This window comes from Lynx canadensis, chromosome B1 (assembly GCF_007474595.2).
Source record: "Lynx canadensis isolate LIC74 chromosome B1, mLynCan4.pri.v2, whole genome shotgun sequence".
In the NCBI taxonomy this organism is placed as follows: domain Eukaryota; kingdom Metazoa; phylum Chordata; class Mammalia; order Carnivora; family Felidae; genus Lynx; species Lynx canadensis.
Window position 1 is genome coordinate 162,834,628 of NC_044306.2, and position 16,773 is coordinate 162,851,400.

Consider the following 16,773-nt stretch of genomic DNA (forward strand, 5'->3'; position numbering starts at 1 on the left):
CAGGCGCCCCCACGCTGCACTCTTTGGAGGGAAGTCTCTGCATAGTCTCCACTTAAGGAGTGGGGAGTTTTGCTCCCCTTTTGTTACTGTTTTTTAATGATTATATTGATTTAGGATTCCTATGTGTTTGCAGAGTCAAGGGGTTCTGGTTGGCTCTGTCAATTGCTGGTTACAGAATTAAGTCCTTCCCTAGGATTTGCTCTTCTCCTAAATACAGCAGATATTCTTTGATTCCTATCTTACATCATCTCTGCAGCATCTCATGTGGACAATTACTATCTCCTTATTCTTTCCTTTCCCTTCCCTTCCCTTCCCTTCCCTTCCCTTCCCTTCCCTTCCCTTCCCTTCCCTTCCCTTCCCTTCCCTTCCCTTCCCTTCCTTTCCTTTTCCATTCGTAACACCACACTGTCTCAGTTTGCCTTTCACCAGTTTGGCTTTTTCCTCTCAATTTCCTTCATCGGTCCCTCTTCCTCTCCCTATCGCTAATCACTGAAATTCCTTTATCTTAGATCCTCTTATCTTCTTACACTCTCCCTAGGCCATCTCACCTCTTGGCTCTTGAGCCATCTCAGTCATTTCTTTCTTTTTTTTTTTTTTTTTAATTTTTTAAATGTTTATGTGCACGCGCACGCGCGCGCGCGCGCACACACACACACACACACACACACACACGTGGGGGAGGGGCAGTGAGACAGAGACGCAGAATCCGAAGCAGACTTCAGGCTCTGAACTGTCAGCACTGAGCCTGACGCGGGGCTTGAACTCACGGAGCCTTGAGATCATGACCTGATCCGAAGTTGGTGCTTAACGAACTGAGCCATCCAGGCACCCCCATCTTGGTCATTTCTATGGCTGCTTTTACCATCTATGGGATCTGATGGATCCCAGTGTATTTCCTGTCAAGAATAGTTTTTTAAGGCGACAGGAGTTTATTGAATACACCACAAGGGAGTGGAGGACAGGACAGCATAGGAGAGACTGCATTCCCTGCCAAGAATTCTGTTTTGCATCTCCTCCTTCCCTTTCTTCCCTTTGTCCTGCATTGTCTGTCTATCCATTCGCCCATGCACACATCTATCCATCTATCTTTCTAATGTCTTTATCTATGTTCTACTGGGCATCTCCATTTGGTGTCTCCCATTCCACAAACTGAATCCACTATCCTCTCCTATAAACCTGGGCTGAGCGCAGGAGATTCAAACATGATCATGAAGACAAAGTCATGTTTGCTTCATCCCTTGACCCTATTTTCCTCAGGGTTGGCAACATTTCTAAGCATTTTCTACCATGGCAAGAGCGACATAGCTCCTGTTTCATACAAAAGGAGTTTTCCCTCCTTCCCCATAGTTCTATTAAAAGTCCTGGTATTGAATCTCATTGGTGTTGTCTGAATCATGTGTCCATTCAAAGCAATCACTGTGCCCCAAGGTATCCCACGGCCTCTGATTTGCCAGCTTTAGGCCATGAGCCCACTCTTGGAATTGATGATATGGTCAGCTTAACCCAATCACAAGTACTTAGAGTGGGGGAGATATGATTTACCGCAAATCATCTGGGGATATGCTGGTTTCAGAAGAAGTGGGAGATGTCTTCTGGGTAGGTTGGACTACTGGTCTCCCACTTGAAAATTAAAAAAAATCTTTTTTAAGTTTACTCATTTTTGAGAGAGAGAGACAGAGTGTGAGCAGGGAACAGGCAGAGAGAGAGAGAGAGAGAGAGGGAGACACAGAATCTGAAGCAGGCTCCAGGCTCTGAGCTGTCAGCACAGAGCCAGACGTGGGACTCGAACCCACGAACTCCAAGATCATGACCTGAGCCGAAATTGGATGCTTAACCAACTGAACCATCCAGGTGCCCCTCCCACTTGAAAATTTTTAAATGCACTGGCTTTCTTGGACCCATTGCCTGGCTTCATGTCCTCAGTGTATCACCTTTACTTTCAGGATGAAGTTCAGACTCCTTAGCAAGGCCTTCAAGTTTCTATCAACCTCTTTGAACCCATCTCAGTTTGGCTCTGCCTTCCTTTTTATGGTCCAACCACAGTGGCTTTGGTTTGTACCTGATTTAGGCCATGCTCTTTTCTGCTTCAGGGTCTTTAACCATTGCTATAGACTGAATGTTTGTGTTTCCCCACAATTCATAGGTTGAAGTCTTAACCCCCAATGTGATGGTGTTGGGAGGTGGGGTCTTTGGTAGAAGAATAGGTCATGAGGGTGGAGAAATAAATTTCTGTTTTTTATATGTCTATGGTACTCCATTATAGCAGCCTCTGTTGCTACAAACATGCTTGTCCCACTACCTGGAACTTTCTCTTCTGTTCTGTTTCCCATCCTTATACTTTTGCTGATTTCTCAGAGCTGAGTTACAACCATTAACTGTTCTCATGGTCCCTGAACTTCTCCACAGGACGGACGACAATTCTAATAGTTAATCATTTTTGAAATTACCCGTCAGCCCTCCCTCGTGCCCCAATGTACTTTATGCTACATGGAGGCACAGATTGTGTTTTCATATCTTATTACTAAGCCCTCGTTCCTGACACAGAATATGGCACATGGGAATAAGTCAATGCATATTTATTTAATGAATAAATGAGTGAAAAAGGGAGGGTTGACATGCTGTCATAGTCAGTTCGGGCTGTCATGACAAAATACCACAGACTGGGTGGCTTCAACAACCAAAGATTATTTCTCACAGTTCTGGAGACTGGAAGTCCAAGATCAAAGGGCTGGCTTATTTGGCTCCTGGTGAGAGAGAGCTTCCTGTGAGGCCAGCGGCAATCTTTTTTTCTGTGTCCTCACACCAAGGGGAGATTGGTGGGGAGAGCAAGCTCTTTGGTCTCTTCTTACAAAGGCACTAAATCCTAAGGACCTACTCTCGGGACCTCACCTAAACCTCATTACCTCCAGAGGCCTGACTTCCCCAATACCATCATATTGGAGGGTTAGGATTCCTACATATACATTTTAGGTGGGGGGATACAATTCAGTCCACAGCATTACCTCATTTGATCTTTGACCACCTCAATGGCACGAGTTCCATTTCAGAATGAAGAAAAGGAGGCTTAGGAAGTTGAATCTGCCCAAAGCCACCGGCTAGGCAGTGATAGAACTGGGAAGTTTTCAAATCTAGGAATATCTGCCTTAAAAGCAACTGAATGTCCGTCTGTTGCCTCATGAGGCCTCTGAGGCATTATCTCATTTGGTTTTGAGCCATTTAGTCTGAAGGTAAACGTGACAGCGTGTGAGGTAGGAATGTAGAGGGGAGCCAAATGGAGAGGAGCCTGTACAGTAGAGAGCTGGAGAACACTGAACACTGAGGGAAAAGATATTGAGAAGGGGAGTTTGTTCCCGGGGAGAAACTGGGGAAGAAGTTTGGCAGGAAACTGGGCCCTGGAAGGTTGGGGGGTGGAGTTTGGGATTGTGATGTCATCGATCATTAGGGAAACTTTGGACTCGTCTTCTCTCATCCTCTCCGCCTCGTTCCCAGGTCCCACACCCCTTTGCTAGCTCTGACAGGTTTTTTTCAGAGCAGGAAAAAGAGAAAAATAGGAAGAACAAAAATAAAACAGCCCCCCACCTTACACCGAGGCAGCGGGAGATACAAAGATCTCTCTGTTGAATAGATCTTAGACTAAGAACATTTCTCCCACACAGAACCAGTGTTAAGATAAAGGGTGACATTCACACAGTCCTCAGAAGCCTAGTTAACTCGTGCTGTTCTGGAACTAGCACTAGCAGCAATATGTGTCCATTCAGAGAACATTTATCCAGCTCCTTTTCTGAAGCAGGAGCTGTGGCTGAGCTGTGAGTTGCTGTGGGTGACTTCCTCTGCCCTTGGGAAGTTTCCAGCTATGTGATGGTTTAGATACTTTGGGGCCCCAGCCCCTTATCTCGGCCACTGTTTCCACAGAAAGGTGAATTCTCAGTCACGGCACGCTGGGTGTGGGCCACCCTTAGAACACGCTGACCTTCCTTCCTCTTGATCCCTTTTCTCACCCTCCCATTTGCAGCGGCTCCTTCAACGGAGGGCAGCCACTGGCCTCTTGGTTCCTGCTAAGAAGGAAACTCAGGAGCTTGGCTTACCCAGTGCACTGAGGTTGAAGCCGTGGGTTTGACTATTACATAGCCATTTGGCCATGAGGAAGTCACATAGCGTCTCTGAGATGAAGGACTAAATTACATCCTCCTTGGTTACCTCATAGGAGTCTTGGGGGAATATTCAATGATATGTATGTGCTTTATAAACAGTAAAGCATTACATAATGCGAGCAATTGTGCTGATCCTCATAGAGCTGATTAGTGGGATGGGGCCTTAGACAGCCCTTATTTGCTGTGTGCCAGACCTTCTTCTAGGCATTTCATGCATCTGCGGAGGAGGCCATTGTGGGGGTGGGGGGTGGGTACTATTATTCTTATTTGACACATGAGGAACAGAGAGGTTAAGTGACCTGTTCAGGGTCACATAGTAAGTGACAGAGCTGAGATTCAAAGGCAGGCAGTCACGCTTCACAGCCCACTGCTAACCACCAAACTAAGCTGCCTTCTGTGTGCTTCATTAGTACCCTCTGTATACTCCTCTGGGAGCACTTGACACAATTATAATTGCTTACGTTAGTGATAAATAAACTACTAGAAGGCAGGGACTGTATTTCATTCACACACACATGCACACAGTGCCTGACACATAGAGCTCAGTATATATTTGTTGAATTAGTAAATGAATAAATGTCTCCCGGGGAGATATACAGCAAGTCTGATACAACTACTACTGTTTTCCTTTATCTTTTCTTGGCTACCTATGCTCATTTCCTTCAACCATTTCCAGTAAGAAAATGTTTGGTATTTCTTGCCGTCCTTATGGCCCTCCTTTGCATTTTTCTCAAGTTCAACAATGACCCATCTAAAGGGAAATGTCAGAATGTGAACACTGTACTTGAAGAATAGTCTGACACCAGCCCTGGATCCAGTATGACTGTCCTCTCCTGTCTTTGTGGTATATACTCATTATCTAGGACTCCCTCAGGAGTCCACTCCTGCCCCTGAACTTTTTGTATGGCCGGACAGGTTCTTGACTATGAAACTAAGCACCCAGAGTGACCCTTAGGCCTTCATTAGTGGTCTAGGCAGGTAAGCAGAATCCATTAAACTCTTCCTCCCCTCCCCTCCTCTCCCTCCTCTACCCTTTCCATTCTAGAAGGGGCTGTAAGGAAGGGAAAGGGAGTCCGTAAGGTCTTAAGGGAAGAAAACAGGTTATGGTTGATGAGGGAGTTGGGGCAGGGAAACTGCATCTTTCAAACTGGAATCCAGAGAATGTGGCAATTTTTTTGCTTCATGTCATGACTACAGTGAGTTCTCTTGTAAGAAAAAAATAGCATCATTGGCCTGTATTTAAGGGGATGATGGGACATGATGTTTCAGTTTGGACATGTTTTGAAAATTCTTTTATCAAAGTGGACAAAAACATTTGGAATGTTTCTGTTGGGCTCCTCAAATTGGGAAAGTGCAGACTCTGGCTTCCATCAAGACTAAAAACACTGACAAAAAGCGAGATTCAGCTATTAGATAAACTGGCAAACGCGCACTATAAATTTTGTATTCCAACCAGGGTTTTTGTTTTTAGTAGTTTGGGGTAGAGGTTACTTTGGGTGATTAAGTGCTCCATTGGACAGACACTCCGGGCTCCATTCCTCCAGGCGGGATCAACGCCCCGGGCCCTCGGAGCCGCCCTTTGCAGGACTCACTTGCTGGAGGGCGGGACCGCGCCGGCGGGGGCGCGCTGCCGAAGCGTCGTCGCCGGGTGGGAGCGGAGGAAGGAAGGAAGGCGCCCTGGGAGCGCGCGAGGCCACACGTTCGCGCGCGCCCGCGCGCCCACGCGCCCGACCGCACTCCCGGGAAGTCTCGCGATGCCGTAGCCGGCTGCTCCCGCTGCGGGTGGCTCTGGCTGTTGCTGTGGTTGCCTGAGTTGCTGCTGCGGCGGCGGCGGCGGCAGCGGCGGTACTGGTGGAGGTGTCGGCCCTTGGGCGGATGTTGACATTGTGTTGTTGTTATTGCTGATGGTAATGGCGGCGGCGGCGGCGGCGACGGCCGGGACCCCATCTCCTCTGTAGCCGGAGCCGAGGCAGCCAAGAGCGAACTCCGCGGCCTCTGAGCCCGAGGCAGCGACTCCCCTCAGCCTCCGCCGCCTCGCCTGCCCGTTTCCCGGCCGCGGCCCCGGCCCCTGGAGTCAGGCCCCTTTGGGCAGGGGGCCTCGGAGGCTCAGGATGGCGGATTTCGACGAGATCTATGAGGAGGAGGAGGACGAGGAGCGGGCCCTGGAGGAGCAGCTGCTCAAATACTCGCCGGACCCAGTGGTGGTCCGCGGCTCCGGTCACGTCACCGTGTAAGGCCCGGAGGAGGGGAGGGCGAGGACGGGAAGGTGCAGGGCTGGGGTGGCCCCCCCCCTTTACTCCTCGGGAGCCCTCTTTCCCCGGTGTCCGTCTTGTGTCGGGGCCTTCGGGAAGAGTAGGCGACCAGGAAGTGAGAACTTGCTTTAATTTCGTTTGTTTCGATCTCCGGAGTGGGGACAGACACTGCCCTTCCTCCCCCACACGCCCCCTTTAGCAGGCCCTACAGGCCTGGGCGATGTGACGGATCCCAGGAGCGAAGGTTTTTCTTGAGTCTGCCCTTTGGGCCACCTCTTCAGCTTCGGGGTGGAAGTACACGTATTTATGAGGTTCCTCCCCCTTGTTTTCTCTTCCAGTTACCCTGTGGTTCTCTCCTCTCATCTGTGCCTTTGAGCCTAGTGACATATGGCTCAGAGGCCAGATCTGGGCCATGTGAGACCCCAGTGACAATTGGTAATGAGTGGTTCACCGTTGTGTCTGTGCCTTTCACACATACTCACAGGTCTTCCCAGTTTCTTGCAGAGTCAATTTCTGCGGAAATGCAGGTTCCTGTGATTGTATATGATAAAAATGTGTGGATGAGCCTATATTTAAGATCTGCAGAACGATATATGTGTTTACTACCAGTTTTTAAAAAGAAATCTACGTGCTGGACACACTCTGCTGGGGTTACTGAGTTCTCTCTGTAATCAGAGCCTCCTTTGGGCATGAACTCTGGGATGGCTTCTTCATTTGATAAGGGTTCCTTCCTGTAAGTCTGATTTGCAGCATTTAAAAGTCCGATGTTATTCAAACAATAAGGAATGAGAGCTTTGTAAAAAGGTCATGACTAATAAAGGAATGTGAAGACTTGAACCAAATAATGAGCTGTCCGGAAGCAGGAAGTTTTGTAATGTTTGTCTGAGAAGTCCAGAGTTGTGTACAACTTGAAGTATTTATATTCTTCATTTTAGATCTCTTGTTCAAATCCTAGATCAAACTTGTATGCTTGTCAGAAATCTCCCCACTACACCCTTCTAGTAAAATAAAAGGGCCAGCAGATCCGAGACTGTCTGGAACAGTTTTCGTTGCGTTTTTGGTGTGGGGTGAGTGGGATGTGCAGTGAATAACTTTTAGTGAAAAGGTAAGACTCCTTATAGAAGATTTTCAGCAAAATCCTTGTATTTCTCACTACGTGATATGACCAGCCATATTGTTGTTTGGGTGTGCTTATGTAATGCTTTGATTTCTTTAGCACCTGTTAGTCTGTATTCAGGTGACTTAATAGGGTAAAAACACTGCATAATCATTGTCACAGTGCCATGGGAAGACAATGGGATTTATCACCACAATAACAGTTCCTTAGTATTTTAACTGTCATCTCCAGCAGAATTAAGAAGTTTCATGGATATTAAATCTTTCTTTAACATGTATTACAGAACTTTTTTAGTCTCATAGCCTGCCATTTAATTTTTTAGTTTGACACTCAGGACCTTTTTACATACATACATACATACATACATACATACATTTATTTATTTATTTTCTTTTTACATTGTTTTAAACCTAATGAGTGTATGTGTGCACAAAGAAGGGATTTTTTTTTCAAACTCTTTGATGCTATCTCCCTGCCTTTCCCCCCTAAATTCCTCTTGTTAAAGAAAAGCAGGCAATTTTTTCCTATTTAAAAAGGTGCTGCTAGAGTTATAATGTTTCCTCTGTTTAAGGAAAAGAAAAACTAAGCACTTTGTTGGGTAAATAGAAAATATAATAGATAAAGTGCTCAGAACTAAATAGGTGATTAGTAAATTTGATTGTAGTTGGCTACTCAGAGAGGTTAATGGGGTGGGAAATGATTATTAGTGGTTTTCAATCTCACCGCCCATTAAAATTACCTGTGGAAATTAAACAAAAGAACAACAACAAGAAAAGCTGCGTTTTCCCCAGGGCCAGGCCAGTTGAAGGCCTAGTATCTGAGTGAGGTCCCAGGCCTGGATGTTGGTTTAGAAAGTCCTACAGGTGATTCTAATGTACAGGCAGAGCTGAAAACCTCTCATCCAGAGTATGAGGGGGGACTACATGCCCCCAGTAAGCAGTATGCCTTTCTGCACTGGAGTTCATGTTTCTGTGATCTCTGTCAGTCACTTTCCCTCTTTTCCCCATTACCTTGGTTCTAGGCTCTGGGTTCAAATCTACTCTCTGCCACTTGGGTAAATTATTTATGCCTCTTCAGTTACGGTGGGGATCGTTATAGTCCTTAATTTTTAAGGTTATTAAGGATTAAATGAGACAGTATACGCCAGGAAATCATCACATTGTGTGATACTGTGCCCAATAAATACTAACCTTCATTAGTTACCCTCTATATTTAAAAGTGTTCCACTTTGAGAAACATAAGTGTAAAGCACAGTACTAAGAAATCCGAACTGCCATTTTCAAACCTAACAGTGATTGACTTTAGTCCTATTTTTCCATTTCTAAACAATGTATATGAGGTTAAATTACTATGTGAAGTATTTGCATGAAAATTAATGAGAATCTTCATTGAAAACCTAAACCTGTTTTGTAATGACATAGATAAGTATAGTAATAGTAATACAAAACTTTTTACATGACTCTGTCATACATAATTCACTGGCATACTATGCCCGTGGGTAGCCCACTTAGTGCCTATAAGGTTTTTGAAATTGGCTCTTTTTTAAAAAAAATTTTTTTAAAGTTTATTTATTTTTGAGAGAGAGAGAGCGAGAGAGAGCGAGCACGAGCTGGGAGGGGGCAGAGAAAGATGGAGAAAGAGAATCCAAAGCAGGCTCCAGGCTCTGAGCTGTCAGCACAGAGCCCCATGCAGGGCTTGAACCCACAAGCTGTGAGATCGTGACCTGACCAAAGTTGGACGCTTACCCGACTGAGCTACCCAGGCACCCCTGAAATTGGTTCTTATGGGTTACTATAACTGTTGAGCATGTTCAGTTTTTCTTACCTTTAAATATAAATAAGAGTTGTTAAAACAGTTGTAGTAAAGCTGCTGCTGCTCCCACCCTACCTGTTTTTTTTAAACTAAGGAGCTCTTCAGAGCAGTCTTCTCTTACAGGTTTGGAAGTAAATGATAGTGCCACCTGAATCGTCTGTAATCCTGATCAATCTCAAAACATACCGATTCATCCATATTTGTTTTTCATAGATTTCACTTTTGAGTAGACCTTTATACCTGAATATTTCCACTCTTTTTTCCTCCCTACCATAATAATCATTTTACAGTATTACTCTTACTTTATTTTAGAAATTACTGTATTCTCATGTGACATGATCTGGCATGTCAGTATAGTGATGTGAAAAAGTAAGATACCTTCCATTTTCTCCTACGTAGGCAGGTCGTGGTTATTTTGGGGGTATAATTGTGTAATCATATTTTTGGGATATAAGGATGTAAAACAATTTGTGTAAACAAAGTCTGTTTTAATGTGTTTTTTAACACAAATATTTTTACATCGATTGCAAATCAGACTTTGTACTTCCATCATGATCAGTATTCTTTTTTGACATTCTTCTGGATAAGTTTAATAATTTTCTTCATTGCTAGATTTGCATGTAACAATATGGAACAGAGTGGCAGCTCCAACAGGGAGAAATCTTATACAGAAGCATATTTTGAGGAAAGGTGGTATTTGAAGGAAGAGGGAAATAAGTTCCTATTATTGCATAACATTTATGTGCATGGAATTTAAGACTTGAGTTCACACTTCAATTAAAAGTACATTTCCTGTGTGTGTGTGTGTGAGAGAGAGAGAGAGAGAGAGTTTTCTCATTTTATTATGTAATGAAAATGAGGGGAAAGTGATTATCTCATTAGGGGGTATAGGCGAGATTGGTTAATATTCTTAAATTATAAAGTTTTTTACTCTTCAGTAGATTTGTCAAAATATAGTGATCATTGTTGAAGACTTTGATTTTTCACAATGATGACAGTGTTAAAGCATTTAATCTAAAACTTAGAATTTAAAAATAGTTTTTAGACCAGTATTTTCTAGCTGATCTATCATTATAACCGACATTATTTGCTTCTGTCTCATTTAATGCCCTCCCATATCAGAATCACACTTGGGGCTTTCCTAGGGCATATATAATCTTTGACTTCTAACTTAAGTCCTGTCAAAGAGGCAAGTTATTTTGCTAAGGTTTGTTTCTAATAATGTTATTCTCTTTTAATTTCACTAAATTATTGTATCTTCATGTACTCTCCTCTGAGGTATAATCTTCCTACCATCTCCACAAATAATTCCTCATTTTTCAGTACCAGTTTTTACCAATGGCTGTGGAACTCACTCTCTTTGCTTGTCTTCATGTCAGGTATGCTATGGAAAATTGAAAGATATAGAATGGGGCTTGAAATGAAAAAGCTTGGAAACTACTTTGGGGTGCAATAAAATCTTTGCATAGGAGGGGCGCCTGGGTGGCGCAGTCGGTTGAGCGTCCGACTTCAGCCAGGTCACGATCTCGCGGTCCGTGAGTTCGAGCCCCGCGTCGGGCTCTGGGCTGATGGCTCGGAGCCTGGAGCCTGTTTCCGATTCTGTGTCTCCCTCTCTCTCTGCCCCTCCCCCGTTCATGCTCTGTCTCTCTCTGTCCCAAAAAATAAATAAACGTTGAAAAAAAAAAAAAATTAAAAAAAAAAAAAATCTTTGCATAGGAGACATCACAAGAACACGTTGACCTTTCAAATGGTAGAGTTAATAAAAAATGGTCTATCTTGAAATGTATCAGTATTCCAAGACTGCTACCAGATGCTGTAGTTAGCAACAGGAGATCTGAATGTGATTTTCCCAAATAATAGAATCACTTCAGTTAAACAAGTTTTTTAACTTCATAGCTTTCACCTTTTCTCCCCCACCCAGCATGATATGTAAGGTGTATTCCATTTTTATTTTATTTTATTTTATTTTATTTTATTTTATTTATTAAAAAATATTTTTTTAATGTTTATTTAATATTGAGAGACAGAGAGAGATAGAGCATGAGCAGGGGAGGGGCATAGAGAGGAGGAGACACAGAATCCAAAACGCTCCAGGCTCTGAGCTGTTAGCACAGAGCCCGACATGGGGCTCGAACCCACAAACCGGGAGATATGACCTGAGCCAAAGTCGGATGCTTAACCGACTGAGCCACCCAGGTGCCGCAGGTGTATTCCATTTTTAAAGATTAAACTTTTGTTCTGAGATTTTTTTTTTTAAGACATTATTGATCTTTCTCCATAAGGCTGTGAAGTTGTTTGAAGGCAGGAATTGTGGTTATTAGTTTGTATTTCTCCACTATTTAATCTAGTGTCTGGAATTTTATGGGTCCTAAAATGTTTGCTAAATAAATGAGATAATTGCATACATCTTTGGATCTTGTCAGAATTGCCAAAGGAGTAACTGTTTTCTTTCCTGAACCTCCTGATGAAGGCAAACAGTGTTTTACAATAGAACTCTTATAAAATCATATTCAAATGATAACTGGCTTCCTTTTTTTTTTAATTGATAATTATAAGGAAATTGTAAAATTAAGGTAAGATATTTTTTCCTCAGAGATTTTTCTTACTCGTTATTTCAAAGGAAATTAGTTTGATTTAGAATATAGAGTTGAACATATCTTTGGTAACTAACACAAAGAAAAAGAATGCTAAACACTTTAATTGGATCAGCTACCAAAACTTCTCAGTGGGTAAACTTTCTTGAAGAAATGAGGATTATGGCCGTAAGCTGAAGTTTCAAAATTTTACTGTATTTGAATTTGAAATTTACATGGTGTTTCAGTGTAAACAGTTTAGTGTTGGATTTCTGCCTATTAACAGATGTGAAATTGACTAATGCTTAAAATTTTATGTGACTAGCTAAGTGCAATACAGGGACTAAATGGTGAAAATTAGTTCTATGAAATTATAATTACTTAAATACTATTCTAGATAACATTACCTTGAATAATAATATTTCTCTAAAGAGTAATATTTTTACTTTGAGAGCTACTCCTAAACTCCAGATTGAGTTTATATTCCTTCATTTATTTATTTATTTATTTTAGAGAGTGCCATCGTGAGCGTGTGGGAGTGGGGGGAGAGGGGCAGAGGGAGAGAAAATGTTAAGTAGGCTTCATGCTCAGCATGGAACCTAATACGAAGCTCGATCCCACAACCCTAGGATCATGACCTGAGATGAAATCAGGAGTTGGGTGCTCAACCGAATGAGCCATCCAGGCAGCCTGAGTTTATAGTCCTTATTAGGAATAGGTTAAAGGCCCAGGATCTTTTACTCCCTGTAGTATCTATGCCTGGCTTAGCTTTCTAAACTATAAAGCTACTTAAGATTTTATTCTCAATAAAATTAGGCTTTAAATATAACATTTAGCAACAGATACTTTTAAGTATCCTTACTTTAGTATCTTCTGTTTAACATTTTTTTTTGTGACTTTTCATAATTTGTTTCAGAATCCCTTTATAAAATCAAATCTTAAGCCAGACTTTCACCATTCATGTAGTCTAGCTTAGTCCCAATGCAGATTTCCTTCTTGTTTTTTTTTTTATTTGAGAGAGAGAGAGAGAGAAACATAGACAGTTCAAGTGGGGGATCGGCAGAGAGAGAGAGGGAGACACAAGATCCAAAGCAGGCTCCAGGCTCAGAGCTGTCGGCACAGAGGCTGACATGGGGCTCGAACTCACAGACTGGGAGATCACGACTTGAGCTAAAGTCTAACGCCTAACTGACTGAGCCACCCAGGTGCCCCTGCCCAATGCAGGATTTCTTCAACTTGCCTGATTATCAGAATCACTGAGAGTATTTTATTTTATTTTTTATTTTAAGGTTTATTAATTCATTTGGGGGTGGGGGGAGGGGTAGAGAGAGGGAGAGAGAGAGAATCCCAAGCGGGCTCCATGTAGGCTGCCAGCACAGAGCCTGATGGAGGATTTGAATTCACAGACCGTGAGATCATGACCTGAGCCGAAACCAAGAGTTGGACGCTAAACTGACTGAGCCACCCAGGCACCCAAGAGCATTTTGAAAAATACACATTTTAGGTTCTCCACCAGTCGGAATCTTTAAGGAGAAGAGTCTAGGAATTTTTATTTTCTTTTTAACGTTTATTTACTTTTTTTTTTTTTTAATTTTTTTCAACGTTTATTTATTTTTGGGACAGAGAGACAGAGCATGAACGGGGGAGGGGCAGAGAGAGAGGGAGACACAGAATCGGAAACAGGCTCCAGGCTCCGAGCCATCAGCCCAGAGCCCGACGCGGGGCTCGAACTCCCGGACCGCGAGATCGTGACCTGGCTGAAGTCGGACGCTTAACCGACTGCGCCACCCAGGCGCCCCTATTTACTTATTTTGAGAGAGAGATTGCACACAAGCTGGGGAGGGGCAGAGAGACGGGAGAGAATCCATTCTAAGTAGGCTCTGTGCTGTCAGCGTGGAGCCTGATTCGGGGCTCAACCCCACAAACTGTGAGATCACAACCTGAGCCGAAATCAAGAGTTGGGCACTTAACCAACTGAGCCACCCAGGTGTCCCCGGGAATTTTTATTTTTAATAAGAGCTTAGGTAATTCTCATATCAGACACATTTAGAAGCAATTGATGATATGCGGAAAGAGTATGGTCTTTGATGTTAAGCAGATTAGTTTTAATTCTCAGATACGTCCTAACTGTAACCTAACTGTAACCGTTAACATTTTTGAACTTTAGTTTCCTCATCTGCAAAAGGGATAAGTAAGGTCTACCTCAAAGATTAGGTGTGAGAGTCAGAAATAATTTATCTAATGTCATGTGCCCACAGTAGAAATACAGCAAATTATTACTTATTACATATTTTGATATTTATGCTTTTGTGCACATTTTTGGCTAATATTTACCATTTTCCTGGAAATCCATATAAAAGGTAACATATGCTTTCCTACTTTAAAACAAGATCCTGGTGGCTCAGTCAGTTAAGCAGCCGACTTCGGCTGAGGTCATGATCTCATGGTTCGAAGGCTCATGAGTTTGAGCCCTGCATCGGGCTCTGTGCTGACAGCTCAGCCTGGAGCCTGCTTTGGATTCTGTGTCTCCCTCTCTCTCTGCCCCTCCTCTGCTCGCACTCTGTCTCTCAAAAAAAAAAAAAAAATATAAAAGAAATTTAAAAAATAAAAGTAAAACAAGATCCTGACCATAAATCAGAATTATCTCATTGTGTTGAGGAAACATTTAATCAAAAGCAGATATTATCAGGTTGGTACACAGTCATAGTCTTAGGGGTTCTTGAGTTATTTTGGAGTTTGAGAATCTTCTCTTTTATAAAAATGTTTTCAAATGTTTATTTGTTTTTGAGAGAGAGAGAGAGAGAGAGAGAGAGAGAGAGAGAAAGAAACAGAGTGTGAGCGGGGGAGGGGCAGAGAGAGAGGGAGAGGTAGAATCCGAAGGGGGCTCCAGGCTCTGAGCTGTCAGCACAGAGCCCGAGGCTGGGCTCGAACTCAGGAACCGCAAGATCTGACCTGAGCCGAAGTCGGATGCTTAACCGAATGAGCCACTGAGGCATCCTGAGGATCTTCTCTAAATGGCACTTTATTTTAAATTCCATATGTGTGGGCTTTTCTTTTCTATATACCTTCTTTATCTAATGGATGAACTGTAGGTTGAGAATGAGACAACCAACATTATTAGAACTATGAATAAAGTAAGAGTAGTTGGTTCTGGGTGCTGGATTTAGATCCTTGAGTTTTAAGATATTTGTTTAATCAGAGAATTTTTTGCTTAATCCTTCATTTTCAGCTGTCTTTTTTTTTTTTTTTTAATGTTTGTTTATTATTGAGAGAGTGTGTGAGAGAGACACAGAGCGTGAGCCAGGGAGGGGCAGAGAGAGAGGGAGACACAGAATCTGACACTGGTTCCAGGCTCTGAGTGTCAGCACAGAGCCCAACGCAGGGCTCGAACCCATGGAAAGTGAGATCGTCATTTGAGCCAAAGTCAAATGCTCAATCAACTGAGCCACCCAGGCGCCCCCATTCTCAGCTGTCTTACTAAAGTTTCCTGATAAGTAGTTTAACAAACATTTATCAGATTTTGTGTTAAGGTGTTATGCGAGACTCTAGGTACATAGTTATGAATAAAACACATAGTTCCTCTGTCCTCCTGGAGCTTACGGTTAAGAGACAAATTATGTCGGAGCACATTGCTGTGAAGGAGCCCGGTAGGGTGCTGTGACTGAAAATAACGTGGTTAGGGAGAAGCTCCCTGAGGAGTAACATTTAGGAAGGGCGAAAGAGTTCTGTGAAGAGCATCCCGGGTGTGGAGAACAGTAAAATAAGTCTGGCTGGCCTGAGATGCTGAAAAGCTACTTGTGAACTGCGGTGAATGTAGGGGGTTTAAGGGGACGGTGCCTTGAAATGAGGTCGGTGAGGTCCGTAGGGGCAGGAAAGGATGGTAGAGGGATTAGACTGAAACCGCATTCATAAGGCTTTTGAATGGTGTAGATGAGATATGATGGTGGTGATAGTCTTTTGATAAAGGAGGTGTTACGGTTCTGTCTAGAGGTCATCAAATTTCGCAACTTTCCTGTGAGAGCCGGAAAAAATAGCAGTAACTGCTTTGGCTGTCTCGTTCCCATCTCATTTTCTATTTTGCTTTGTGTTTTTTGTTTTGCTTTGTAAAGAGTGAGGTCGGAGACCTGTGGCTTCCCTGACTGTAGACGCGACTGTCTTGATGACATACCTGCATTTCCTGTTCTGCTGCCACAGGGCAGCTCACGTGCCAAGAGGACAGCCTGTGTCGGAAGTGGAGAGGGGCTTTCCCACAAGATCATAGATTTGGAAGCGAGGAACTTTGTCAGGTCTTACCCTTCAACGACAAGACGTGTGGTGTTTGACAATGATCTGTCTATTAGACTGGAAGAAAAGACTGTGCTTTTAAAGTCTTGACACTTAAAGTGAAATTGAGTACACAGTGGATGAAATTTTCTCACAAAGGCCTGGGCTGATGATTCGTTTTCTCCTTAAGCTCTTCTCCAGCCTCTCATTTACATAGGGTCCTACCATCTAAGTAAACCTAAACTTATTTAGGTTAGAGTTGGTTGGACTTTGGGGTAAGCTACCCCTGTTGTTGTTTTTTAGTGTGTGTGTGTGTGTGTGTGTGTGTGTGTATGCTTCCTGCAAGAGCTCCTTTTTTTTTTTCTCTTTGAATTTGTGTTGTAGTTACAGTGGAGTCCTTGGTTAAGTCTAGTAAAGGAATTCCTGTATACTAACCTTCTTTTTCTGCTCTTTCTAAACTATTCAATTGTAAATGTCACTTGAAATTGATACTTTTGGTAGTTTATACTGTAATCCAGTTCAACCACATATTCTTAAATGAACGTAATTTATCATTATTTTTGAAATGTTTATTTTGAGAGAGAGAGAGCAAGCATGCTTGTGCA

General features: G+C 43.0%; 1 protein-coding gene across 2 annotated transcripts in view; it reads left to right on the forward strand.

Annotated features, from left to right (window-relative positions):
- Positions 1-5,924: 5,924 nt before the first annotated feature.
- The window catches only part of CHIC2 (cysteine rich hydrophobic domain 2), a 54,050-nt gene continuing 43,201 nt past the window's right edge, over positions 5,925-16,773 (forward strand). The window contains exon 1 of one of the 2 annotated variants that reach the window (XM_030313872.1): positions 5,925-6,381. In XM_030313872.1, coding sequence (XP_030169732.1) covers positions 6,263-6,381 — 119 coding nt within the window. In that variant the 5' untranslated portion in view covers positions 5,925-6,262. Of the gene's footprint in view, positions 6,382-9,264; positions 10,712-16,773 lie in introns of those variants that run through there. The other variant, XM_030313873.1, reaches the window with a different exon arrangement.